The sequence below is a fragment of the Argentina silus genome (genome assembly GCF_951799395.1).
Source record: "Argentina silus genome assembly, chromosome: 14".
Lineage (NCBI taxonomy): Eukaryota > Metazoa > Chordata > Actinopteri > Argentiniformes > Argentinidae > Argentina > Argentina silus.
Genome location: NC_139668.1, coordinates 6,602,958 through 6,630,500, shown reverse-complemented (window position 1 = coordinate 6,630,500; position 27,543 = coordinate 6,602,958). Strand labels below are relative to the sequence as shown.

Genomic DNA, 27,543 nt, shown 5'->3' with positions numbered 1-27,543 from the left:
GGTCCGTTACTAAATTATTCCGAGTGATACAGGAAGCACATGAAGTTGATGTGTAGAATTGAGCTCCATAATTTCTCCATTTGTCTGCTTATTGCATTGTAGACGAATTATTAATTATTCTAAAACATGGCTGCATCAAATTATTCATTGAAGGTCAACAGACAGCTTTTGGATCCCAACTTTGAGAGTTACAGACTGTCTCTGGACGCTATACCAACTTACAACATAGAGCTAGATGCTGGTGAGACTCCACGCCACGTCGCGTTGTACCTCCTATCTTCTTATTCGCAAAATTGATTCAGTAGCTATTGTCAAATATTTCCCATTATTGGAACTGCAAATGTACTGTATTACTCGTGACTGTAGTGACACATCGTAACGTGACACAAATCTGGGCATGTTCGTCTTGTTTTTTCATTTCAGTTATTTTTTTCTGATTCATTTTCATTTTCTGATTCAGTCACAACTACTTAGTACCTTGTTTTTTTAATAGTATAATTTCCCCTGCTCTGGTTGTGCGTACATCAGAGGCATAGGTCAGGCTGTATCAGTTTGTGATGCTGTGTGGTGTACCAGCAAAACTAACCTGTATTGCTGTAGCTCCATGTGACGAGGATTATATTGTACACACAACATCCAAATGTAAATAAGATTATAATCCTAGTCACATATAGTATTCCTGAATGATTACTATTGTTGTGGACTTGTAATTAATAATTTCTATTATAGGAATTACCTTAGATCTGACCCATGCCTTATCCCCTAATATAACCGTAAATATGTGACAGGGCAGGCTGGAATGAAATGGGAGGCTGTGTTTGATACCATTCCTCGTTCTATCCATGCATAACAATGAGCCCGTCCTCCAATTTCTACCTCCACCAGCCTTCCCTGGTATGTGAGCACAGTGTAACACAATACAATTATAATACATGTTACACCTAAACACTAATACGAGCACTGTAATGTGACGTGTGACCCTTGCAGTGTATTGAATTACACAGAATGATTGTACACACAATGCATAAAAAAACATTAGCCCGTATACTTGTCATTGCCAGTATGACTGTTGCTTTGATCTTATCAAAAAGGATGTTCACAAAAGACAGAATCAACCCGGTCACCACTAGAATGAAATAGACTGAGATTCAGGTACAAGGTATAATTGTGATTGCAGATGGTTGAACATACCCATATGTTTGCACCTTATCACGTTCTTGCATCTACTCCCTCTCTTTCAGCTGTGGCGGAGGTTAAACTGAAGGACAGTCAGTACACATTGGACCATGTGCGTGCATTTGGCATGTACAACTATCTACACGTGGATCCCTGGTATGAGGAAAGCGTTTACTTTGTGGACTGCAAAGGACGTGTGTTGAATCTGACTGTCACCCTGGTAAGAGCCCCTCAATAATCTCTCAATATTGTGGATCTTCCATAAATCTTCCAATACTTGTTATTGTTATTTAATGACAGACACGACAGGATGCTTTACAAATACATTTATAAATTACGCTTTCCAACCAAATTCCCCATCCCTATCACCTACCCTCCCTCCCTCCCTCCCTCCCTCCTACCCCAATTCCACTCGCCACCGCCCAGCTCACAAACTAACAAAAACTACTACACACTTGAAATGTTAATTTCAGATAACACCAACAGAGGGTGTTCTAACCACAGAGATAGAACCATTCTATCTCTATGGTTCTAACACCTCATCAAACACCTGCTTTGCTGTACCAAAGAGATAGGAGGATTCCATAATTCTTAATAAGCATTCTATAATTCTTAACTCTATAATCTTGGGTTGTACCTTCACGGTTGAAATCAATGGTTCCATAATGCTCAGCTTTCAAGTTATTGGTAGAGTGAAGTCGGCAGTGCTTGTGGTACTTACTGTACTTCAACGCACTAAACATACTTGGGTTTTGTCAGTACCAACTGGTGCCCAGTGGTGCTTGTTTTAATGAGACAAACAAGCAGTTAGGCTATTATAATGAACAATGCTTTTAGGTTTGGCTATTATTGAGTAATTACCATTTTAGCACGCGATTACTTACTGAATACCTGTTAATTGTAATTTGTTTTTTGATTTGGCTATTATTGAGTAATTACCATTTTAGCACATAATTACTTACCCAATTATGTGCCCATGAAATTCAGTTATTGTTTCAGTGACAACTAACACATAAATGTCTGCATGGCCTCTTCTCTCAAAGAGAGATGGAGATTTGCAACTGATACAGTACAACATAAAACATCTTTACAGAAGAAGATGGGGTAGTGCTGTGAATCCATGACCCCCAACAGAGAAGGCTTATTATTTCACATTAGTTTAGCTGTCAGAGAACTTTTCTCTGCATGCAATGTTCAGCAATGACCATGATGAGGGGATGATTCTTGGAAGTTGAGGGCTTATTCTTGGTATCACCCCTCTCTGTCTAAAAGGCAAATGATAGTGATCAAACCATAATCCTCTCCAGTAGAATTCTTGTCTTTGATTTCATTCAATGAGTCTTTATGGAAATGTGTTGTTCACATTATAATTACAATGATCACATGATAATTATATTGGGAAGGCTTTTGTGTACATGTGAAGGGCGGTGGAGGTGTATTGTACCACGACCGTTTTACACCCTGAACAGAAGCATTAAGAGGTTGGCAGAGAAAATGATCTGAAAGGTGTATTATATGTGCTGCCATAATATGCCGCATCAAGCACCATGGCAACAAAAGGGCAGTCTCTGCCCAGTCCTTTTGAATCTCTGTTACTTTGTGCTGCCTGCCTGTCTGCCTTACCTGTAATTGATGCTCATCTGTATCTTCTCCATCTATTCTAATTAGGCTGTGGGAGAACATCTCTGGTGTTGAGTTCAATTACACCGTTCTCAAGGGGGTCTTGAGAAGTTTGTTTCTCCCCCATTGGTGGTCCAATCAAAGTCCAACTCTGCATCACTCAGCTTTATTGATTAGAGGGTCTACCTTGAGCCCCCATGACGGTGGTAATGAGTACAGTATGCATATGGCATCGGCCTATTTGACTGTGTGTGCACTTCAGTCATCTGCACCTGAATGGCCTTGTGGGATTAGAGTGGCCTGCTCAATACTGGATCCTTAGCTTTGTCCTCGACAAGGATTGGAACAAGCTGCCGTTCCCAGTTTTCCCCCATATTGCCCACTACCTTATAGACTGACAGTTCTCTGTATAGTAAATCCATTGTCATATTAACTCTGTGTTGTAAATGAATTGTTTATTGTAATCACAGGACACAGCGTTTGGGAAGCCCAGAGAGGTGTACCACATGATCCCTGACCCCAGCGAGTGTGAGGTGCGTCTCTGTGCCTCTCTCAGCCTCACCTCGGCCACCTGGGCTGCCCTCTCGGACGGCACCGGCAGACTCTACCTTCTCCGCACCTGCAAGAGAGGAGAGAGTTCCCAAAGCAAGTGGGAGGTAAGAAGACAGGACAACATCCTCTGACTCGCCCTGTGTTTAGCTCCACACTAACTTCATTATTTGTTTTGAATTTCGTATCTAACATCATACAGCGGGCCATTTGCTAGGTTCTAGGTATTAGAACAAAGATGAAATAATGCAATTTGTTAGAAATGTGTTTGTCAAAGTGAGTACCTCTGTGTAAGTAAAGGAACCCAGGAGCATTTTATCTCCTAAGACCCTGTTATTTACAGACTCTTTTAAGATCTGGTTTTGTTTGTAGATGAGCGACTTAATGTTAAGCCTAAAGTTCAAGTGTAGAATACGGAATGAGTTTATATCCTCAAACATTCCAATTTAGCGAGGTTCAAGTGGGATCAGAGCCAAGCTGGCATTATGTTTCTCTTTGTATTTCATATTATTAGATGAGTGATCTGGATTCAGTCCAAATAATTAGTAACCTACTGTAGACTAAATCTTCATAAGCCCAAACTTCACAGTCCACCCACTTTCAGCCTCACATTTGGCTAATGATTCACTAGAACTTTACACTGTATTTGATACAGCATGTTTTGCATTCGGAAAGTATCTCTCCGGTATCTCTCCGGAGATCGGTTTCAAGTCCGGGCTCTGGCTGGGCCACTCAAGGACATTCAGAGACTTGTCTCAAAGCCACTCCTGCATTGTCTTGGCTGTGTGCTTCGGGTCGTTGTCCTGTTGGAAGGTGAACCTTCACCCCAGTCTGAGGTCCTGAGCTTTCTGGAGCAGGTTTTCATCAGGGATCTCTCTGTACTTTGCTCCGTTCATCTTTCCCTCGATCCTGACTAGTCTCCCAGTCCCTGCCGCTGAAAAACATCCCCACCGCATGATGCTGCCACCACCATGCTTCACCATAGGGATGGTGTTGGCCAGGTGATGAGCGGTACCTGGTTTCCTCCCGACGTGACGCTTGGCATTCAGGCCAAAGAGTTCAACCTTGTTTCTCATGGTCTGAGAGTCCTTTAGGTGCCTTTTGGCAAACTCCAAGCGGGCTGTCATGTGTTTTTTACTGAGGAGTGGCTTCCGTCTGGCCACTCTACCATAAATGCCTGATTGGTGGAGTGCTGCAGAGATGGTTGTCCTTCTGGAAGGTTCTCCCATCTTAACAGAGGAACTCTGGAGCTCTGTCAGAGTGACCATTGGGTTCTTGGTCACCTCCCTGATGATGGCCCTTCTCCCTTCTTGGTGGTTCTAAACTCCTTCCATTTAAGAATGATGGAAGCTACTGTGTTCTTGGGGACCTTTTTTTTTTTTTTTTTTTTTTTTTTTAATATAACCCTTCCCCAGATCTGTGCCTCAACACAATCCTGTCTCGAGGGTCTACGGACAATTCCTTTGACCTCATGGCCTGGTTTTTGCTCTGATATGCACTGTCAACTTTGGGACCTTATATAGACAGGTGTGTGCCGTTCCAAATCATGTCCAACCAATTGAATTTACCACAGGTGGACTCCAATCAAGTCGTAGAAACATCTCAAGGATGATCAATGGAAACAGGATGCACCTGGGCTCAATTTCGAGTGTCATAGCAAAGGGTCTGAATATTTATGTAAATGTGATATTTCAGTTTTTTATTTTTCATAAATTAGCAAACATTTCTAAAAAACGGTTTTGGCTTTGTCATTATGGGGTATTGTGTATAGATTGATGAGGAAACAAATGAATTGAATCCATTTTAAATTAACAAAATGTGGAAAAAGTGAAGGGATCTGAATACTTTCCGAATGCACTGTATATTCTTGCTCTCGTCGTCTCAGCCTCTGTTCAGTGAGGAGATGGGGGATCCCTTCACCATCCTCCACAGCATCTCCCACGTCCAGGCAGGGCTCCACTTCATGGACGTTCTGCTGCTCCGCATCCAGAAAGACTCATCGGACTCGGATGACAAGGGAAGTGGCTACACCGTGTCTCTGGAATGGATCACAGTCGCCAACACTGCAGAACAGGGTGAGTGGTGGACTGACTAGGAGCTCTGTGGCTCAGTGGGTAGAGCATGGCAGTAGCGATGCTAAGGTTGATGGTTTGATTCCCGCTGGGACCATATACAAAAAAATGAACTGTAAGCCTCCCCTGCTGTACAGTGCTGACTGCTCATAAGGCTTCAGGATGGAACACACTCTTCCACATGTTCTGTGGGTGCAGGTATAGCTTAGAAACAGTAGACGCCAAAGCTCCTGTACCATCACCATTCAAGCAGATCTCATCCACCTGTTTGTGTGAACAACCTTCTTTCATTGCCAATGAGGGTGATTTAGAATAAAACCACCTGACTACGTTCCAAAGACTTAAGTAATTTAGAAACATTATGCCTGTATGATGTCTTATTAATATTAGTATTTTAGTAATGTCTCTATTGTCACTGCAGAATAGAGTTGAAGTGAGTTAATTAAACAGGGTTTTAATTAGGATGTTCGCAACATTTGTATCAATTTTTCTTCATCTTCTGTGCATGATTGCTATCATCACATCGTAGACATAACAGAAATCACATTTGATGAGCACATTTTTGGGAAGCTAAACGGTTATCAATTACTGTTAATCTGCTCTTGTTTATGATGCCAAAGATGTGTGACCCTCTGAAACAAACGTTTCCAAGGAGAATTTTCATTAAAATTCTGGGCATTTTCCCCCTGTGCCAGCTACCTAGACTGATTAATACTAGGAGGGAGCATGTGTGTGTCTGTGTCTGTATGTGTCCATCTGTGTGTGTGTCTGTGTCTGTGTGTGTGTGTGTGTCTTTGTGTGTGTGTGTGTGTGTGTGTGTGTGTCTGTGTGTGTGTGTGTGTGTGTCTGTGTGTGTGTGTGTGTGTGTGTGTGTGTGTGTGTGTGTGTGTGTCTTTGTGTGTGTGTCTTTGTGTGTGCGTGGCTGTGTGTGTCTGTGTGTCTGTGCGCGCTCAGTTATCTAGACTGATGCATAATAGGAGAGAATAACAATGGAGTAGAATGAGAAAATTAGACTTTGGCGAGTCCCTGGTGCCATGACATTTGTAGTGTGGTTCCAGACGTGTGATAGGCTGCCTGTCCGTGTTTGCAGATTGCACCTCTGGTGTTGGCGCAGTGTCCCAGAGTTAGTGTGAGCCTACACCGTTTGTGCTAATTAGCCCATATTTGGTTTTTCATCACCATTTTTAACGCCAAGCCAACTTTTGTGTTCCACCCATTCTGTTGTACTGGGACTTAGAGGCAGAATAATTTCTCATGGTTGAATACTATTTATGCATAAATGTTTTTTGTAGTGTTTATTAACAGTGCAACAATGTTTGTACTGTACTTGAAAGGTTTATTCAAGAATTTTGGAGAATGTTATTTTTCATATTCTCACCATTGACCACACTCAGTTTTTTCATACTCTGATAATGTAAAATGTAAAACCATTATTGAACAACATAGGAGAAAATGGCCATGTGAGATTAGTCGCTATTCAATGAGTCTAATTTACTTGAACGTGTGTGTTTGTGTCCTGGGTTTTGCCGTATTCAGGACAGGAGAAGAAGTACGTTGTGACAAAGAGGAGGGTCCTGAGGGGTAAGTCCGTACCTCATTACGCAGCGTTGGAACCCCAGGGGAAGGGTCTGATGGTGGCCTCCGAGAAACCCTTTGTCTTCACACACGTGGACGGCCAACCGGTGGAGCAGCCCGCCCCAGAGGCCATGGACGTGGAGACCTCCGCTGGTAGGTCAATGCTGCAGGTCAAATGCTCCTTCAAAAAGAACATAGGAGAAGAAGAAATATCATGCAAGACTAGACTGACAGGGCTATCTCATGTCACATATTCACTGTAGAGAGTTTGGTAGAATATCGAGTACGGCTCCAACATGCTTTGATAACAATTAATAAAAATCTTAATTTATTTTACCTACATTGGACACGGATGCTCCAGACTATCATGACCGTATGATGAAAGAAAATGAAGTAATCAAACCACCTAAATGTCATCTTCATGATAGACGGCTGTAATGATATCAACAATATCTCATTCTATCTCAGATAGAACTTGAAGTTGTTTCAAGGAGCATTCAACCCCTCTCCTTCTCTCTCATCTCTCCCTCCACTCTCCTCCATCCTCTCTCCTCCCTCCTCCCTCCTCTCTCCTCTCCTGAGGTCCTGGTTGAATACACAAAGTGGTTGGTTGTAGCCATAGAAACAACCAGTCATACAAGCAGAATACCTCAAATAGAGCCTGTGTCAGACAGACCTGGTCATCTGTGTGAACATTTCCTCTCATTGCATTGATTTTAGTTGGATCCTTTTTAGAGGGTAGCAGTGGTGCCACCTCTGTCATTAGGTTCTTCTGATCTGACATCTCAGTGTCTTGATGTGTAAGATACAGGATTCCAAAATACAATTGAATTACATTTGGATTCAGTGAGAATGAAGAACGTTTAATCTCTAGTTATTGTTGGAATGTATTGAAAGCAATATAAACAAATTTAGTCTCTTTCCAAAAACGAATGTTATGGTTATTTGGTTGCCATGTTTTTGCAGCTTCAGATTGATATTACTTTGTTTTAGCAAAATACATGCACACATTTTCTGCATCAGTTACCAGGGAAATAACATTGTTGAAACAAATAATCACAAAGTTGATTGATCTCCGCATTCTAAAGGCATTGACCTGTGTCGGGTGTGTCGTGATGAGAATGCCCTTTGTCGTTTGGAATCATGACTCAAGAACCCGATTCGGTCCCTAGCTATCAAACGCATACAGAGAGAGGCGCAGTTAATCAGGAGGAAAGCAGGATCCACAGGCAAATGACTACACAGACATTTACGTGTATGTGTGTGTGTGTGTGTGTGTGTGTGTGTGTGTGTGTGTGTGTGTATGTGTGTGTTGATTAAACCACTTGCATTGCTCTCAGATGCATAAAAACAGAACCGTATGCTGCCCATGCAGAGTACGGAGGACTCTTTTAATGAGAGAAGCGAAAGTCGCCTAAAAGGATCAGGCATGTGTTCTGAGTTTCGGAGAGTCTAATATTCATCCAAAATGAGGTGTCCTTTCCTTGACATGCAAAAAGCGCACTAATGGCAGCTTTGAACTACAGCCTTTTATCAGTATTCTTGTCATATACAGAGAGAGAGATGGAGAGAGGAAGGGAGAGAGAGAGGGAGAGGCTGTTTTATTTGTTAAAAGGGCTAGTGCTTGAAAGAGCAGCATGGGGATGAGTAACCAGACAGAGAGGAAATTCATTAGGCTGTTATAGTTCCTCCTGGGTCAGCCTTGTGAAAAGCTTCTGGGAGATAGAGGTGACCTGATGCTATCAGACACACAGAGACTGTTGAGAGAGAGAGAGAGAGAGAGAGAGAGAGAGATTTTTTATTCTAAGATCCCATTTAATCGGTCAATACATAATAATATATTCCATAGACACCTAACCACTCAGGACATCATCGTCATCATCATCGTCATCATCATCGTCATCATCCCTGTGAGGAAAGAATCATCAAGAGCACATACAACATTTCGCAGGCCCCAGGTACTCATAAAGATGGGTACATTCCCTACCAGGTTATAATAGGCATGCTCCACCCTCAGGCAACCATCAACTCCACAAACATACCCACCAGGTCCACAGACCCCTGCCCCAACATACAATTCTTCAGATACTATACAAGATACTATTCCTCAGACAGAACATTAACCAGCACCACTTCACTCTTCCTTCTGACGGAGTACTTTGGCCCCAAAATGAACAGTCCGAAAGAAAAACACAAAAACCAACTGGACAACAAATCAAACAAAATAACTAAATGTGGACACTGAACAAAGAGATGAATGAATGTTTCAAAATCAGAGCAAAAAGGACAACCCTCCCCAACACTTGGATCCAGTGTACCAGATGCCTGTTAGTTGCAAACGGCCCAAAAAATCCTCCATAGGAGGTCCGCTGGCCGTTTGTCGATGGGACGCTTATACAATGACTGCCAGCAGCCTTTAGGGGAAGTGTCTGTAACTTAGCAACTCAGCCCACCTTCACCCCTGTGAGTGAAGGTACACTTAACACCTTCACACAAGATGTCCAGCGCAGTTTTCCCAGCCACCTTAAACTCCCTCAGCTCTGGAGTAGCAAAGGAGAGCAACAGCCCCTCCACCTCCTACCACTCCACAACAACCCCTCCACCTCCTACCACTCCCCACCAGCCCCTCCACCTCCTGCCACTCCCCACCAGCCCCTCCACCTCCTGCCACTCCCCACCAGCCCCTCCACCTCCTGCCACTCCCCAACAACCCCTCCACCTCCTACCACTCCCCAACAGCCCCTCCACCTCCTGCCACTCCCCAGCCCCTCCACCTCCTGCCACTCCCCAACAACCCCTCCACCTCCTGCCACTCCCCAACAGCCCCTCCACCTCCTGCCACTCCCCACCAGCCCCTCCACCTCCTGCCACTCCCCAACAACCCCTCCACCTCCTACCACTCCCCAACAGCCCCTCCACCTCCTGCCACTCCCCAACAACCCCTCCACCTCCTGCCACTCCCCAACAACCCCTCCACCTCCTGCCACTCCCCAACAGCCCCTCCACCTCCTGCCACTCCCCAACAACCCCTCCACCTCCAGCAGCAATGATCTGCAGTGCGGGCAAAACATTCTCAGAGCCATCAGTCCATTGGTCGGTCATTGTTATTCACAAAGGCTCGATAGGAAGCTAGCACGGAACCCAGGACCTCTGCTACAGTACCACCTGGTTCAGCAGACCGACCAGAGGACCTAATCCCAGCCCTCTATCCAAGTTCTACCACTGATCTGCTTGTGAATTGCATAAGGTTGCCCAGCTTCACACACCCTGCAGCCAACAGGCTCAAACACGGACTGATGGAGGATGGAGTTCTTGTCTGTATGAAGAGGTTGTGGTACAGAGGCTCCTCAAACAACCCCATCCCTGGTGGCAGTTCAGGCTTTCAGGACACAGACTGATTGCAGTACAGACTGATAGAACGGAGTGAGGCTACTATGGTGTAACAGTCTTTGGGACGCTTGTAGACAGAATGCCATCACCCGCCAGCCAATGTCCACCCAAGTCCTGTATCCCCTCCAGCACTGGCAAGAGAAGAGCTGCAGCTCGAATCCAGTGCTGGCCAGACCAGAACAAGTTCCAGAGCATCCGTTCAACCTCTCCTATCAGACAATCCAGATGGTTGTAGCGCAATCAGTCTGTGCCACAGGATAGAGGTGGCCATGTTGTTGACTACCAGAACGCTTTCCCCTGTAGGGCAGCCGAGGTAACAACCATTTCCATCGAGACAACCTGGTGTACACCTTTCTCCACTACACCCTCCCAGCTTTTCCTCAGATAATTCTCTGAACCTAAAAATACTCCCAGAAACTTCAGGCACTCCCTCCCCCATTGCAAGCCCCCCGGTTTTACTCTTTTGCCAGTTGACTCTGGCTGAAGAAGCTTTCTCATATTTTCTAAAGCCCTTGACAGAGCCTGGACATCTTTTCTCCCTCGAACAAAAACAGTGATATACATTACCCCATATGGAGAGCTCTGTGAGCTTCCCTTGTGAGTGATTGTGAGTAGGGGCTCACTAGCAAGACACTACAGCTGGCTGGAGATGGGGCAGCCTTGCCTGATTCTCCTCTAAACATGGATCGGGCACCTCAGACCACCAACCACCTTAACCATGCCAGCGGCCCCAGCATACAGTAAACCTACCCAGGACAAAAAAAACACATCAAACACATCAGAAACAGTCTTATCCATGATGGAATGATCAGGATTACAGTATGATTGATCCTTAAGCACTGATAAATCCAAATAATCCCTTAGTATGTTAGAAAGACACTTAGAAACGATCTTGTATTCTTCACAAGGTAGTGCAAAGTAGTATTTTTTTTTTTTTTGGAGAGAGAGAAAGAGCGAGAGTGGGAGAAGTTCACCCCTCTCCTCCTCATTATCTTCTTGAGCCCTGCGAGACCCAGACTCCGACTCATTAGATCAACAACAAAAGCAGATAATGAAGTTGTGTCTGCTTCAGATCTCGCCAAGTCTGTCTCTGTAGTCGTGATGTGAAAATTGGTCCAATTCCAGTACTAAGGTTTGGCCAGAGAAATTAGAGGGCTGTGGGTGTGTATGACTCAAGCCATCCATGGACTCCTTTATATCTCCCCATCTGTCTTGCCTCCGATGTTGCTCCCTGTCTCATGTTGAGACACAGTAGCATTTGGCTCCTTTCCATGTATTATGTTGAGTCCCTCTCTGGCAGTGGATTGAATTGATTCAGATGAAGTAGGTGAACAGGTTGGAGGGAGAGCAGGTGGAGGAGAGAGAGAGAGAGGAGATGAACAGGTGTGAGAGAGAGAGAGCAGATGAATGGTTAGAGCTGAGTGAGCCAGTGACCCTGTGAGCTTCAATCTAATGTATTGTATAGCACTTTTTACATAGACAAATGTTGCAAAGTGCTTCACAACAAGAACAATACTGAACATTATAAACAATAAATACAATACAAACAATATGAACTAACACCGAACTATAGACCCCCAAAAAGCAAGCCAAGCAAAACACTCCCTAGAGGGGAGAAAAACATGGCACACACAGGGCACAGTGGCAAGGAAAAACTCCCTGGGAGGAAGAAACCTTGAGAGGAACCAGACTACAAGGGTCACCCATCCTCCTTTGGCTGATCAGGTGCTGAACAGAACTAATGTGGAATGTGGTATAGTGTGGTGGGGGCGTGGGGGACCAGGATATAGGGCAGAGTAGACTCAGCCAGGGGTCTAGTTTTGAGGGGCTCAGAGCCTCGGACGGATAATCGGAAAGAGGACAACATAAAATTAGAGGCTGTTGAAAACTGAAAATCTGATACCGTTGGATGGAGAGAGAGAGCAGGTGAACAGGTGAGAGCTGAGTGAGCCAGTGACCCTGTGAGCTTTACCAAGTTGACCATCTGTGTCCGCACTGGTCATTTCCTGTCTAAGGAAAGAGCAGTGGCATGATGTAATGGAGGGTCAAATGTTGGCATCCCGTTTTGTGGGGATCAGGCAGGAAGTTGATTCTGTCACTCAGCAGGGCAAGTTTGACGCGTCTATACAGGTCTTCTTCTTTTGTATGTGTGTGTGTGTGTGCGTGTGTGTGTGTGCCTCTGTTGGTGATGTTTTAAAAGGAAACATGTTTCATGTTGTAGGCTATACATTACACACCAAACTGTATTAAAACATGCAACTGTATTTCTCCTCAATGCAAACCACCAGTATAGCATCATAAAGGATCCTGGGCCCAGTATTTCAAAGCTTTAAATCTAGTTTAGAATGATCTGGATTCTTTTTTGCTATCCAGGATCAGATCTATATGGTATATTGTTTTGTAAGTGTTTTTTGTTTTTTGTAAGTTTGGAAATACTGGGCCCTGTAGACAATGATGATAAACCACATAGTTGTATTCAGAGGGGACTTTACTGGGTTAGGGTTAGGGGGGTCATAGGTTGCAGAAGGGAACATGTATATTGATTGTGATGACACATGTCAGTTATTTCTATCCGCTCTCCATTAAGGTCAAAGTACATTGTCAATATACTCTGTAGCAGAGTTTTAGCAGAACATATCTGATACATTGTGACAGTATCCTTACTTTTTAATTAGCTATGATTCTGCCAGCCAGATGATTATGGACCTGCCAGTGTCAGTTTGCCAAGTGAGTGAGAGAGAGAGAGAGGTGGAGAGAGAGAAGGGAAGAGAGAGAGAGAGAGATAGAGAGGGTGGGGCATTACCACCTCTACAGCTGCTTAATTATATTTAAATAGAGGAAATACACAAGGCAATGTGCCCAGATTAATCTGTTCCTTAGCTTTAATTCATCACCCCCTGGCCAGGTTCTGAAGATTACCCCTTTAACAAATGTCAGAGTAATGTGTTGTGTGTCTCTTGTGATTGGTACTTACTGTGAGATTGGCCATTAGTGAGTGAAAGGGGAAGGAATCTCAGAGGACACAGGAGAATAGTTCACCACCCCTGAAAACCCCCACAAAATGCAATATGACAATATGACATACAGTAGTTATAGCATTCTCATTTCTGTCCCATGAACCCTGTCATGGTAATTCTATATAGTCCATGCTTGGTGCTACATGTTTTATGGATGATTTTAACAGATAGAAATCTATAAACATGTATCAAATTGGATTGGAAATTGGATTGTTATTACCATATTGGCATATATTGTAATATTGTACCCCCCCCCCCCCCCCCCCCAACCTTCCTGTCTTGGACCAGATCTCTCCTGAAATATAGATTCTATCTCAATGAGACTAACCTGCATAAATAAAGGTTCAATTAAAACATGTACTATTTCAGATCCCATTTACTTCTGGCAGCAGTCAGAGGAGGATATCACCGTGTCTGTGCGTATGCCAGAGGGCATCACCAAAGACAACGTGTGCTTCAAGCTCACCATGGACACTATGAGCGTGGGGGTCCAGGGCTTCGCCCCCCTGCTGGAGGGGCAGCTACACGCCCCAGTGGACCCCGAGGCCAGCGCCTGGATCATCAAAGACGACAAAAGGTTAGAGGTTAGCGGCATGCCCTGAGGGGAGATGCGGAGATAAACAGTCAGAGACACACAGACTAAGGGGCTTTTCACACTACAGGGCCGACCCGAACATTTACATCACATTTACGTTACATTTACATTGTGGAGATAGAATTTTATGTCACTCCTTATATGGAGTTGTTTGGCCTTTTCAATCGTGTTATATGAGCATTACATACAAGGAGCCCTCTGCATCCTGCAGCTCATTAGGCTGATTCTCAATGTATACCTATGCCCTCCCTCAAGAGGGACCCATATACGATATACGTGCTGAACTCTCCTTAAGTGGCAATTTATCAACATTAACATCCCATTTACATTAGATTCACTCAATGTATACCTATGCCCTCCCTCAAGAGGGACCCATATACGATATACGTGCTGAACTCTCCTTAAGTGGCAATTTATCAACATTAACATCCCATTTACATTAGATTCACATTACATTTACATAGCATTTACATTTTAGTCATTTAGCGGACGATCATGTCCAGAGGGACTTCCAAGAAACACATTAGTCGAAAGTAAGTGAATCAGCTATACATCACAGTTAAGCAAAAGGGCCAAAGGCACTTCTAGAGAAAGGGAAGAAAACAAGACTGTGCAGGCTTGTATATTTTCTTTTCACATTGTCCTTCTCAGCACTGTTTCAGTAATGATGGTGGATGTGTAACCAGGCCAGCCCAGTACAGCTCCACTCAGCTCGGTTCAGTTTAGCTCTTTAGTGTGAATGAAGCCATAGAGATGCACAGAGACACAGAGCGGGTGTTCTTAGTCTAGATTCAAGAGTTAAATTACAGAACCTCTCGTAGTGAATGGGCTCAGATGGACACATCAGGGCATCACTGTATACCAGTGGAGGCTGGGGAAGGTAGAAATCGGAGGACGGGCTCATTGTAATGCATGGAATGGAATGGAATGAGGAATGCTATCAAATGCATTACAATGAGCCAGTCTTTCAATTTCTACCTCCACCAGTCTCCCCTGCTGTATACAAACAGTTTATCATAGTGTGATTGTTAGTGTTCTGACTATACCTTAATCAATAATCCAGACTGTTCATATTATATAATTACTCAATTAATTATTCTGTAATTATTTAAATGTATCTGTAAATATGTGGAGGCACGTACCACTCAGGACGTTTTAGATTTATAACAGAGCGTCCTCAAGTTCACTCTGAATTGTTATTAAGTTCACAGATATCAACCGTTTTTATCAATGTCATTAATCTGTTTGATGAGGAGAACTTCATGAAAGCAACAATGAAGCCACAGCAACGAATTTGACACACGCAAATGTGTATTAGTCTATTTGCACGAATATGAAAATACATAATAACAAAATAACAAATGAATGAGTTAATGAATAAAAGGGAGTGATGACTGCAATGATTTTCTGATCGAACAGTGAATGAGCAGTGTTCTGGAGAAAGTTCTTGCCAAGTTATCCCCGAATGCAAACAGGATCGACACTAAGCCTCACCCATCTTATACTGTGTGTCATGGGCTTATCCCGGAATGCCATCAGGATCCACACTAAGCTTTATCCGTCTGGGAAATCAACGACACGAACAGTGGCACACCCAATTCTTAAATACTTGCATATGTCATATATGCGTATGTCAACTGTAAGAATTGAGAACACAGACTGGTGAGACTACAGCCTACACAATATTCACAAATCAAACGTTTCCTCGTATTACATCAATGCCATGTACATAGATGAATGAAATACTATGAATTACTTTCATGGAATGGCTTCTCTGCCTGTGTATTGATAGAAGCGCCCTAGAGTCTCAAACTCCATCCCATTGGTGGTCGATGTCATGTGGGTTCCTGTGTGTCCACAAAAGAATGGAGGCCACACTGAACAAGTCTTCAATAGTTTGGGTTCGGGTTAGTATCAATAATAATCATTTAACTCATCTTAAACAGTAGAATTCATTATTAATGAAACATAGTAACACATCGCAAACTTTGTAGTTCAGCATATGAATCCCTTGCATTCTTTACCTCCAGATATTGCAGTTTTATTCATTCATAACGATACCAACCGGATTGTCTTTGTTCTAGACAACCAGTGAGCACAGACGCGCCTCTGGTTACACGTAACGTGTTTATCTCACCTTAGTACCAAGAATGTCTCCTTCAAGGAAATAAGGAGAGTACTGTATGAAATAAGGCGAGTACTGTATGAAATAAGGAGAGTACTGTATGAAATAAGGCGAGTACTGTATGAAATAAGGAGAGTACTGTATGACACGTTTCCTCGTATACAAAATAGTTTTGTCCATCTGTTGATAATTATCACACAGGACTTTGTATGTATTAGACTGGGCAAAGAGAGAGAGAGAGAGAGAGAGAGAGAGAGAGAGAGAGAGAGAGAGAGAGAGAGAGAGAGAGAGAGAGAGAGAGAGAGAGAGAGAGAGAGAGAGAGAGAGAGAGAGAGAGAGAGAGAGAGAGAGAGAGAGAGAGAGAGAGAGAGAGAGAGAGAGAGAGAGAGAGAGAGAGAGAGAGAGAGAGGGTGGGGCATTACCACCTCTACAGCTGCTTAATTATATATTATTATTATATTATTGTACATTCTGATACAGACAGAAATATACACCTAAGACTCCCCCCGCTTGCTCTGTAGCATGATGGGGGATGTGGAGGTCACTTTCCTGACCCTCTTCCACAATGAAGACCTCGGTTCTTTGTGTGTGGGGTTGGAGAAGAGCTGACCGACAGGGCAATCATCATATATGTCCTCTACATTAGGTTGCCTGTGTTGTGTACTCTCGTTGTTGCACTTCCCAAAGATCGGGCTCTTTAGAGTCAATGTACTTGTCAGTCTGCTGTATTTTGCAATGTCTGGTTTGGACTGAGAAAGAATTTTGCTCTACCCCAGATTTAGTTTCTCATTCACAGTCTCTCAACCATAGAAATATTTCTATGGTCTCAACAACCTTGTCATGTTTATTCACTCTCTTATAATAAACCGATTTTCTCCCACTCTTGCTACTCTTCACGTCTCTCTTCCTCCTGTTCCTTTCAGAGAACCCCCCTCCCCCATTGTTCTGTTCATTAGCAACAACAATTAGCAGTGTTATGTCACTTGTTTTAATACTACATTTCCATTTCCGATGCGTCTTGATTTCGATAAAAGCCTCTAATGTCCCGGCTTATCTCCACTGAGTGAGTGAGTGAGTGTGTGTGTGTGTGTGTGTGAGTGGGTGTGTGTTTGTGTGTCTCTATGTCTCTCTCTCTGCACACCTAGGTGTGTGTGTGTGTGTGTGTGTGTGTGTGTGTGTGTGTGTGTGTCAGTGCGCTTGGGTGTGTGTGTGCGTGCGGGGGTCTGTTTATGTACATCTGTGTGTGCATATGTGATTCATGATTAATAGGTGTGATGTGAATGTGTTGTATTTGCATTCAGATGGCTCTCATTTGGGATCTCATTATCAGATATATGGCAGAAAAAAATATAAATGAGTTTGTACAAACAAAGGCTCTCTACAATGCTGTCTGGATGTGTTACATCATTGAGTGTTGCTTCTAGAGAGACAGCTGAGCAGGACTCTACACCTTCATCCGTTCTGTAAACCTTTTTGTTTTGAGGTTAAAATAACATCCTGTCCATGTCTCTCAGCTGTACTTCTTTTAACACAGTGATGAAAAACGACAGATATCTTCGGTTTTACCGCCTTTTGATGGTTATTCTGTGCACTTTTCTTCTTTTGGCTCTACACTCCAAAAGTTGGAATTTTAAAATCAAACAATTACTATGAGGTTAAAGTCGAGATTCTCAGCTTTTATTTGAAGGTATTGGTGTCCATATTAGTTTCACACTTTTTTATGCTTTGTCCCCCTGTTTCAGGGTAGAACATCACTTTAATCAAATGTCCAAATTAAGCACTCATGTTTACTCAAGTTTAGTTTAGATGCTGGGTGTGTTTGGAGTGTAGAGCCAAAAGAAGAAAAAATGCTGCATACCACCCTGTCTGTCTGACTCTATCTCTTTCTTTCTCTCCTTCCGTCTATCCCTCTCCCTCCCTCTGTGTCTCTCTGTCTCTCTCCCTCCCTCCTTCTGTCGGTCCCTCTGTCTCTCTTTGTGTGTCTCTCTCTCTTTTCTCTTTCTCCCTCTTTTCTTGCTCACTATCCCTCTCTCTCTCTCTCTCTCCCTCCCAGCCTGGAGGTCACCCTACAGAAGAGGAGTGAGGGTCCCATGTGGCCAGAGCTGGTGACTGGAGACAGCAGAGGGGAGTTCCTGCTGAGTGAGGAGCAGAGGGCCCTCCTCCACCAGAGACTGACCCACCTCACTGCTGAGGACATGGTGAGTCTCACTCAGCTTGTTGTACAAGACAGTACCCCTAAAACGGTCTGGGCCAATCAGATACAGTCATGCTAAGTGGAAAATCAGGTGAAATTGTGTGATGAGAGGAATATCCCTTTAACCCCCCCCCCAACCCCAGTCTCCCTGCCCTCACCCCCCCCCCCATCCCCCAATACCAGTATATCTGTTTCACTATACCCCCCCCCAACACCAGTATATCTGCTCCACTTCACCCCTTTTATTCCTTCTCAGCCTTTCAGACCCCACCGGTCCCTCTCCATCTCCCCTATCCTCTTGAAGTTGTAATGAACCCGTCTCTCCTACACTCTCTCACCCCCCAAACACCCCCCCCACCCCCCACCCCCTCTCGGAGCCCTCACTTCCAGCCTCTAAGGCCCCTCTTTCTCACCTAAACTTTCTTCTCCCTCCCCACTCTCTCCTTCCCACCCCGTCCTTATGACGCTAATATGTCCAGCTCTCTGTAGCCCACGCCAAACCTCCCTCCTTTAAAACTGTATTTTCAACTTCCACTTCTTCCCATCTCCCTCTTCATTAGGGCTCAAAAGCACTCAAGACCTCCGTTGAAATCAGCCTCTAATTAATGAATCCAGAGTCTAGCGTCTTACTTGGTCCTGTTAGTGCACTCCACCCACTCTGCTGTGCCTATGTGTGCTCTGTGCTCTGGTCTCTACTCAGAACGGCAACCCGGACAAGGACAAGCCTCCGTGTAACGTTCAGGAGCTGGAGGACTGTGACGGCTTCCCGGAGGACGGCTTCAGCCTCACGCGCTTCGACGGAGGCTCGCTCAAGCCCTCTCATGTGGTGAGTGAGACCCCCTATTTCCTTCTTTACTGCCCCCCCACCCCCACCCCCCACCACCACTCCCTTCCTTCTCCACTGGCCCCAGCCACCCCTTCATCAGTGAGACACAATCGGCTGCATCCCTCCCTAACCCTAACCCTAACCCCCCCCCCCCCCCCCCCTTGATTTGACGAGCAAGGAATCGAACCACACAGCGTTTATTTGTTTGATTCATGCTAACTCCTGCTTGCGGGGAGATGCTGGATCCATTACGCTCAATCAGAAGGAAGCCTCCATAGCCGGCCTCTCGCGCTGCCAGCCTTCCCCTCTGGAGTGTGAGTAAACTTGGCACTGCCTCTGTGGCTCAACACTCCTGTTGATTTTTTTTTCTTTTTTCGGTTGTCTTGTGTCGTGCTTCTCACAGCTGTCACCACTGTGTCTCGAACAGGCCTGTTGACCCACTGCCAAATATATGCTCTTTTCATCTCTCTCTTCATCTCCATTCTCTCTAATATCCATAGTTTTTTTTTGTCAGAAGAGGCAATCTGTTGAGGGATCAATCTCTGTTATGAAAAGCTTTAGCTGGGTAATGTGTGTATCTCTACGTGAAAAATTCACACATTCACATTAGGTTCAGAGAGAGGTCATACCTGTTGAAAAGAAAGTTGAGGGATTTGCCGGTATTTACTCCCTGGTCTACCAGTCTTTCATTTCAGAGTTTTTTGATTTAGGTTTTGGCTGTTGGAAATGATAGACACAATGACTAGAATGAAAAGGACATAGTACATAATAATCCCCAAAGGAAAAAAATAATAATTTCAATGCTTTTATTATAATTTTCTGTATCCTGGGCAAAATAGATATGACAATGTTCCCCCTTTTGTTAGGGTACATTTATACTAGTTTAATTTCCTTTCTCCCAGATATGAGTAGATAACCACCACAGTTGTTGCTTACATTTTCATAACACACGTTTATTGAAATGAAATCTTCCTAATTATTAGTCACATAAAGCTGTTTTTTCTCTCGCTGAGTTTTTTGGTCCGTTTCACTCCACTGCACACCTCCAAACACGAGGACAACACTCACATTGCCTAATAATGCACAGCTATTGTATAGTCAGCGCATCCGTCAGTCTGTGTAACTAAAAGCACCTACAATGTCCTCCATCCATTTACTCCACCATTGGTGCAGACGAACCGTTGTGACCGGAAGCTTTGTACGAGGGTTTATTTCTACTTCAGCCCCGACAGGGGGCTGTATTCCCCCCCTCCTCCCCCCCCCCCCCCCCCCCCCCCCCGCTCATCTTACCCATCGTTTTGTTGAATTGCTACGCTCTATCCCAGCAAATAATCCTGACCTTTTTGAAAGTGCTCGGCCTCAAATTGCAGTAGCTCTTATCTCGGAGGCTCCTCTTCAATCTTCTGCTGTGGGTGGCCTAATCTCCAGAGGGGGGGGGGGGGGGGTGGAGTGTTTGTCCCCCGTAGAGGGAGGATGTGAGTCAGATCCCTAGGCTAAAGACACTGTATAAAGAACCTTTTGACACGAGAGCTGTGTATATCTACCAGGGGAGGCTGGTGGAGGCAGAAATCGGAGGACGGGCTCATTGAGACCAGCCTTTCCTAGTTCAATGTCTGATACCATTCCTCATTCCATTCCACGCTTGAGCCTGTATCACTTCTACAAATATAGTTTGCATGTATGTTAATGTTACGCCGATGTCCCTTCACTTTAATTTGTGTTGATGAAAAGGTGAAATAGTGCCGATCCAATTTTAGGAAGTAGTGGGGAGTTTACAGTGCTCTCTCTCGGTCTCTCACTTTGCAACAAGGGTTAGAACAAGCAAATGCATTTATAGCTGACTTAGGTGAAAAAGCAAAGTTCATCAAGTAATGAAATAAACAGTGGATCTGCTCCCCATTCTAAAGGTGAGCATCAACAACATCAGAAACACCAGTAGCTTGAGCTACAGGGAAGAGATGACACAGAACTGGCATTTAGGAAGTTATTACCGACATCTGGCGTCTCTGTGTGCGAGAGGGCATCTCTGTTTGCTTCTCGTAATGCCTCTCAGACTGTGTTTCTGTCTGGGAAATCCTGGCCTGGCGCTGTGCTCCAGCTGATGAGATATACGATTCTCGGGTACCTAAGGATTGGTTTCAGCGTGATTTAGAGTTCCCTCGGTCAACACCAGGGGAGGCTGGTGGTGGCGGACGCCGAGGTCTGGCTTATTGTAACGCATGGAATGGAATGAGGAATGGTATCATGCGTTCTATTCCATGCATTACAATGTTTGATACCATTCCTTATTCCATTCCATGCATTACAATGAGCCCGACCTCCAATTTCTACCTCCACCAGCCTCCACTGTCCCCTGGTCAGCACGTATACTGTATGTATTTAGGAAAGGACCTAGCTTCTTGGTACTGTACAACCGAATCCTCTAGTTTATTCTGATTCTGGATAAACACTGCTGTACACCAGTGGAGGCTGGTGGAGGCAGAAATCGTAAGACAGGCTCATTGTAATGCATGGATATGTTTGATATAGCATTCCTCATTCCAGTCTATGCATTACAATGAGCCCGTCTCCCGATTTCTACCTCCACTAGCCTCCACTGCAGTACAATGTAGAGTAATGTACGTACTGTAGCACTGTGAACCACACTGTGTGTGGAACGGGTTTGTAATGTGCGCTATCAGTTTTGGCTTACAACTGAAGTTTTGTTTTAGATACTGTAGTTCTTCAACATAACATAATCCAAGTGACAACAAAATTGCACATTTATCACAGTGAAAAAGAAACCAAAAAAACGATAGATACTGTAGTTCGAATTCAACATTAGCAAGCTTTGTTAGCTTTATCAAACAAACTCCCACGACTTTCCATACTGCTTCCTTTCATTTCAGTCGTGGCAGGGCAGACTGCAGACAGGGATGGAGGACTTTGGAACTCATCATTGGAAATAATGAGGCAGAAGCACCAAGGCCTTTTTTATTTTCAGATGTGTTTCATTATCAAGCTGCTTATTTTCCCAGAGTATGAGTGTGGTATCAGACGTAATGAACAGGTCAGACAGTTAGCCGTCATGCAGTAAGTGCACATACTGTAGGCAGAGCTGTATGAGGCATCAACATCAAAGATCAACAGCATCAATGCTGTTGCTGCTTTGAATACATATAGAGGAAATTGCTCATATGTGTATGTATCTCTGCTACTACAGTACCAATGTATTCTCCAAATGATTCTTGGAACTTGGATTGTACAGTAGTTAGTTTGGAATAGACACCATGTCACGATGCTATTGTTCACTGAAATGCACCAATGCATTTGTTTTAGATCCTTTTAAGCTGCTCAAAGAAAACTTTCTCTTAGATGACTCAAGCCCGACAGACCTGTGTGTGTGTGTGTGTGTGTGTGTGTGTGTGTGTGTGTGTGTGTGTGTGTGTGTGTGTGTGTGTGTGTGTGTATTGATTAAGTTTTGGGGGGTCAGATAGGGAGCGGTGTGAGGTTGCTGTGTTATCAGACAGATGGTTTACTTTAGGGAAGGTTGCCACTCTGCCACTGGACCCTTGGTGTATAGAACACCATTGGTCTGTCTCGATACCAAGGCAGCTGCCTGCTGCCTCTCTTGTGAGGAGGTATGTCTTCTGTGTGTGAGCAGCTTCTGGAAAGGCCAGGCCAGCCCTGTCAATCAAAGACCACTCTCCGTCGCCAGGCAACGATATGGCTGTCAAGGTCATGATTAAGGACGGTGACCACCACAGACCCCTTAGCCTGTCCACAAATCAGGAGGGCCTCTGAGAAACTGCCTTTGATAGATAACAGATAATGTGAAATGACCTCATTTAGATAAATATACAGTGTTGTATATTGGAAATTGGAAGCATTTTGTCTTCTTTTAGCTCTGTACTCCAACAGTTTGGATTTGAAATCAAACCAATTACTATGGGTAAGTAGGGATTCTTAACTTTAACTGAATGGGGGGGGGGGGTTCAGAGTGGGTTCGCCATTTAGAAAGTACAACCTTTTTTAAACATACTATGTTTCAGGGCTCCAAAGGTATTGGAGTAAATCATAGGATGTCCAAATAAAGTACTCATGTTTAGTGTTTGGTCAACAATTATTTGCATGCAATACCTTTCTGAAGTCTGCGACCAATTGACCCCACCAGACACTGGGTATATTCTCTGATGCTCTGCCAGGCCTGTACTGCTGTCATCTTCATTTGTTTGTTTTGAGGTATTTTTGCCTAAAATCTTATCATCAGGAAGTGTAATGCATGTTCAATTGGATTTAAATCTGAAGATTGACTTGGCCAGTCAAGAACTTTTTTGTCCTGAAAAACTCCCTAGTGGCTATGGCAGTATGTTTGGGCTCATTGTCGTACTGTATGATGAAGCGCCATCCAATCAATTTGGAGGCATTTGTTTGTACTCGAGCAGACAAGATGTTTCTGTAAAGTTCAGAATACATTCTGCTGCTGCTGTCAGCAGTAACATCATCAATTAAGACAAGTTAGCCAGTTCTAATAGGAGCTGTACAAAACCGTTTTCCAGATGTCTGCATGCTTTTTAGGTATTTTTTTAGCAAACTGACCTATTCTTAAAAAAGACAAACTATCCTTTTTGAGGATAACTAGTGATTTGCACCATGCAGTGAAGCCTCTGTAGTTCGGCTAGTGACGTATTCTGCAGATGGTAGTCTCTGACACATTCATGCCCACCTCCTGGAGAGTGTTCCTGATCTGAGGGACAGTTTTATTTCATTTTTTTCTTAATTATCGTGAGCATTCTTCGGTCATCCACTGTAGAAGTCTTCCTTGGTCTACCAGCCCGTTTGCGATTGCTGAACTCACCAATGCTTTCTTTCTTTTTTAATGATGTTCCAAACTGTTGTCAAGTCTAAGGTTAGGGTTAGGGTTTCTGATAGATTTTTCTGATATTTCAAACTCATAATGGCTTCCTTGACTTTCATTGACGTCTCTTTGGCCCTCATGTTGACAGACACCAATAGCAGACTCCAGAGGTACATGTGAAGCCTGAAATTAATACTAGACATTGACATAATTAATACTAGACATTGACATCATTAATACTAGACATCTCTCTTATGCCACCACAAATAATGTGACGGAATACACCTGACTTACCAGAAACACATTACTTTTGGTGCCCTGAAATAGGGGGATTATGTATAAAAAGGGTTGTAGTTTCTAAATAGTGAAACCAATCTGAAAAAAGAAAACTTTGAATTAAAGCTGAGAATCTGTACTTTAACCTCAAAGTCAGTGTTTGGGTGTTTGGGAGTATAGAACTAAAAGAAGACAAAACAATTCCTGGCATGGACACCACAGAGGTAAACCGTTATACCAAGATGACCTCAGGCAACCTCATCACAGAAGCGTGATCCCAAGTCACCTCTGCTTCATGTGCTCAGCGAGACTGTTCCAGCGAGGCCTACTCTTGTGTGTCATCTCTTCAATCCACATCATTTAATGGAAGTCAAGCCCCGAAAACGATATTTGACAACAATGTCAGTCTTATTTACACTTGTTCTATAAAAGCATAAGTGATCTGACAGCGCAGACAGGAGGCAGGAGGCAAGGGGCGACCACGGAAAGAGGACAGATGAAAGTGGAGAGCAAATGAGTCGCAGAATCGACGAGTGGTTGACGTCCTCAGAGGCTCATCAGTGTGTGAAAATGTCACCAGCCTGTCGACTAGCAATCACACTGGGTCCTGTTTATGATGAATGTTGAATGCTTGTCAAGTGAGCATAGAGATAGGGAGGAGAGAGCTGTCAGCCCAGAGAAAGCTTTGGCAGCTAGATTCAGAAGCTGGGCACTGAGGATGCTGGGTGTGAAAACGCTGGATGTACAAGTGAGGACGTCACCACGGTCATTTCTATTTTCAGTCTCCAAAAAGAGAAGCAGAAATAGCATGAGGCTCTGTACAAAGAGGGACCACATCAACGTTGGATGTCAGACTCAGTTCACATGTGCCTCAAAATGTGACATTTATGGCTATTAATGACTATTCAATAAGAGTGTTCAGTCAATACTTCTGTTGTGCTTAATGAGCCCTAGGATAAAACCAGCTACACAAAGTAATGTAAATCTCTCTCCCCCTCTCTCACTCTCTCTCTCTCTCTCTCTCTCTCTCTCTCTCTCTGACTGGCAATAACGGTGTGGGAGAAAACATGGAGATGGAGAGTCATTCTGGGAACATGTTGGTTCCTCTCCCTCTCCTGATTAGAATACTTAGAATACTTTCTGCCCTATTTGATGAACATTGTGTCCCTGTCCCCCCAGGGTGTATAGACAATTGATTGTGAATGTTGTGTACGTGTTGTATGTATGTTACTTGCAACTTAAAAAGACGGAAGCAAATGTTCTCTTGGATCTAACGGATACATTGAAGGAGCCGATCAAAGTAGTAGTAGGAAGTGAAACTTCACATCAAGAACTAACTCTGTTACTCAATAGCTGATATACAAATGCTTCTCTCTATGTGTGTGTGTCTCTCTCTCTCTCTGTCTCTCTCTCTCCCTCCCTCTCCCCCTCTCTCCACAGGTGAATTTGGGGAGCCACCAGTACCTCTTCTCGGTTGATGTGAACCCGTCAGAGATGCCCAGTTTCTGCCTGCGCCACGATGTAGATGCGTTGCTGTGGCAACCCCGCCCAGACCAGCCCAGTGACATGTGGGAACACATCGCCACTTTCAACGCCCTTGGTAGGAGCAGAACCTAGTCTAGCTAACACCCCTCCACTGGTACGCACTGGTACAGTCTAGCTAACACAGCTCCACTGGTACAGTCTAGCTAACACACCTCCACTGGTACAGTCTAGCTAACACACCTCCACTGGTACACACTGGTACAGTCTAGCTAACACAGCTCCACTGGTACACACTGGTACAGTCTAGCTAACACAGCTCCACTGGTACACACTGGTACAGTCTAGCTAACACACCTCCACTGGTAGTCTAGCTAACAGCCCTCCACTGGACCATTGGCAGTACAGTCTACTGTAGCTAACACCCCTCCACTTGAGTATTTTAAGGCTATTTACTAAAACTCTGGTTGAATAATCACCATTTCCAATAGAAATCATGCTGTACAGTATTCTGAATTGTCAGTTAAATATTGCTCAGTTCAGCCCTATTTGCTCTGGCAAACGGGAGCTCAAAGTGTCTCCGTCCCCACAGTATGGAAGCCGCACTTCATCCTTTCTTCTCTTAGCCCCCCCCCTTCTTGATGGAACTGCGTGAAGACATTTAGTATTCTCCTGGCATAGAAGAGCTGTTGTTTTGCTCCCTCATTCCCCTTGCCTACAAAATGCATGAAATACAATAAATGTTCATGTGCAGTTGGCTCATTTATGGTATTCCCAGGAAATTACCCCAGTCTATTTAGCTTACTGAAAATGGACATGGAAATAGGCATTAACGTCAAGCTTGTTTAGGCCCAGTACAAGTGATTGCCGGATACTGTTATTAAAATGTTTGAAATCATTAAACCACATGGATGCTTTCCCTGTGTGGTTGATGTCTGTTACAAGCTCCGTGTTCTCAACCCACCTTTCAACCCATCTCTCTCTCTCTCTCTCTCTCTCTCTCTCTCTCAGGCTACGTCCAGGCATCGAAACGTGACAAGAAGTTTGCGACCTGCGCCCCGAACTTCTCCTACTCGGCCCTGGGGGAGTGTCTGAGGAGGGTGTTCATCTACAGGCAGCCATCGCCCGTCGACACCGTCCTCTTTAACAGGAAACAGGGTCGTCAGGTGGGCCAAGTCGCCAAGCAACAGGTGGCCAGCCTGGAGTCCAACAACCCTGTCCTAGGCTTCAGGGCCACCAATGAGAGACTGTTCGTCCTGACCTCCAATAACCTCTTTGTTCTGAAGGTCAATAATTAGATCTGGGACTCTGAACGTTTAGATTGTATCCTGTCCAAACTACCCTTCCAAGAGCTCAACTATTCCACAAAGAGTGTACCTGAACCCGTGTGTGTGTGTGTGTGTGTGTGTGTCTGTGTGTGTGTGTGTGTGTGTGTGTGTGTGTCTGTATTGTTCTATACATTCAAATGTTTGGACCTCCACCTGTCTTTTCCCAAGTCATCCAAGTGTATTGTATGCTGTGGATATCCTAGTGGTGTGAACACTGTATAGGACAGTGGAGGCCAGTGGAGGTAGAAATCGGAGGACGGGCTCATTGTAATGCATGGAATGGAATGAGGAACGTGTGTTTGATACCATTTCTCATTCCATTTCATGCTTACAATGAGCCCGTCCTCCGATTTCTGCCTCCCCTGGTAGGAGACCATACTGTGACATAAATGTTCACCTGCACAGTGAGGGAGTAATGCTCTCAAGAACGCTGACCAATAAACGCAGAATGTAATGCAAATATTGAAATAAAAACCAAACT

At 44.2% G+C, this 27,543-nt stretch overlaps 1 protein-coding gene across 2 annotated transcripts; it reads left to right on the top strand.

Annotated features, from left to right (window-relative positions):
- The first annotated feature begins 35 nt into the window (after positions 1-35).
- On the top strand, positions 36-27,543 carry nudcd1 (NudC domain containing 1). 2 transcript variants are annotated; one of them, XM_083684627.1, is made up of 11 exons: positions 143-241; positions 794-894; positions 1,242-1,396; positions 3,267-3,452; positions 5,231-5,420; positions 6,954-7,145; positions 13,769-13,976; positions 18,173-18,317; positions 19,014-19,139; positions 25,693-25,852; positions 26,746-27,543. In XM_083684627.1, exons 2-11 carry the CDS (start codon positions 843-845, stop codon positions 27,030-27,032), a joined length of 1,701 nt encoding a protein of 566 aa, XP_083540753.1. In that variant the 5' UTR covers positions 143-241; positions 794-842; the 3' UTR covers positions 27,033-27,543. The 2 variants fall into 2 exon arrangements, with proteins under 2 accessions (XP_083540752.1, XP_083540753.1); XM_083684626.1 differs by lacking the exon at positions 794-894 and having other exon boundaries at positions 36-241.

Excerpts from the sequence above, each read along its gene's own strand:
- nudcd1 (XM_083684626.1), top strand. The coding sequence starts at position 127 with ATGGCTGCATCAAATTATTCATTGAAGGTCAACAGACAGCTTTTGGAT. Across the intron at positions 1,397-3,266 it reads TGAATCTGACTGTCACCCTG|GACACAGCGTTTGGGAAGCC; the intron begins GTAAGAGCCCCT and ends TTGTAATCACAG. Across the intron at positions 18,318-19,013 it reads ACCTCACTGCTGAGGACATG|AACGGCAACCCGGACAAGGA; the intron begins GTGAGTCTCACT and ends GTCTCTACTCAG.